Source organism: Echinops telfairi, unplaced genomic scaffold (assembly GCF_000313985.2).
Source record: "Echinops telfairi isolate 266 unplaced genomic scaffold, ASM31398v2 ScPeMD7_7463;HRSCAF=8501, whole genome shotgun sequence".
Lineage (NCBI taxonomy): Eukaryota > Metazoa > Chordata > Mammalia > Afrosoricida > Tenrecidae > Echinops > Echinops telfairi.
In genome coordinates this window covers 4,307,605-4,308,949 of record NW_022111363.1, presented here as the reverse complement: position 1 = coordinate 4,308,949, position 1,345 = coordinate 4,307,605, and the positions used below count along the sequence as shown (strand labels likewise).

Sequence of the window (1,345 nt, the reverse complement as noted above, 5' to 3'; positions counted from 1 at the left end):
GAATAAGGAAGACCAAAGAAGAATTGATGTATTTGAACGGTGGTGCTAGAGAGTAATTTTGAAAGGACCATGGACTGCTCAAAGGACAACCCAATCTGTCTTTGAAGAAGTATGGCCAGAGTGCTCCTTAGAGGCAAGGATGGGAAGACCTGGTCTTACACATTTTGGACACGTTGTAGCAGAGCCTAGTCTCTGAAGAAGGACAGCATTCTTGGTAAAGTAGAGGAGCAGTGTTCAAGAGGAAGACTCTCCATGGCATGCACTGATGCAGTGGCTGCCATAATGGGGTCAAGCACAGGCCTGGGGCGGGGCTTTGCTCTGTTGTGGATAGGGTTGCTATGGGTCCAATCTGACTCCGTGGCACCTAACAACAGCAACCAGGCAGATTTGATTACTGTAGCTATAACATAGGCTTTGGGGGGAAGCAGAAACTGATAGCAGTGATGGTAATAACCCCCCCTTGAGGGGGACGAATACCAGGATTATGGGTGAAGGAAGAGAAGGGGCGGTACAAGATATGTATAAATAACAATACATAATATATCAAGGGTTCACGAGGATGGTAGGGCAGGGGAGGGAGGGTAAAAAGAGGAACTGATATCAAGGGGCTCAAGAAAGATTATGTTTTGAAATTGTTGATGGCAATATTTGTACATATCTGCTTAATATAATGGGTGTATGGACTGTTACAATATATGTAAGAGGCCCCAATAAAATGATTTATTAATAAAAACATAATGTTTTTAGATCCAGAAGTGTGGGTCCTCCTCCTTTGTTATTCCCTTCAACATTGTTTTAGTTATTGGAAGTTACTTGTCATTCCATATACACTTCAGGATTGGGTTTTCCATATCTGTAAAGGAGGCTCTTAGAATCTTGATCAGAAATTTGTTCAATCTATATATGGATCAATAGATTGATTGAATCTATAGATGGAGCAATGTGGGGAAAGCCAGCCCCTCACACTATCACGGGTTCAGTAAATGCAATTGTACAGTTAAGCTATATAATGATTAGCTCTCTCATCCAGCCAGCCAAGATGCCGAAAGGGAAGAAGGCCAAGGGCAAGCAGGTAGCCCCGGCACCGGCTGTTGTGAAGAAGCAGGAGGCCAGGAAGGTGGTGAACCCCCTGTTCACGAAGTGGCCCAAGAACTTCGTCATCAGCTAATGTAGTAGCTCTAGGAAAAGCTTAAACAGCCTTGGCAAGAGTGAAGCCATTTTGAGCTGACAGAAGCCATTAGGAACCATCAATGAACTAGCTATGAACCATAAATGAACTAGCTGATATGAGGGAGGCAGGCTGTGCTGACAAGTGCAACGGACTGTACCGAAGGGAATGTATGTT

General features: G+C 44.1%; 1 protein-coding gene across 1 annotated transcript in view; it reads left to right on the top strand.

Moving 5' to 3' along the window:
• The first annotated feature begins 1,033 nt into the window (after positions 1 to 1,033).
• LOC101660601 (60S ribosomal protein L7a-like) overlaps positions 1,034 to 1,345 on the top strand; it is a 7,887-nt gene continuing 7,575 nt past the window's right edge. The window contains 1 exon segment of the mRNA XM_045283573.1: positions 1,034 to 1,156. Within this exon segment, the coding sequence (XP_045139508.1) occupies positions 1,040 to 1,156 (117 nt within the window). The 5' untranslated portion in view covers positions 1,034 to 1,039.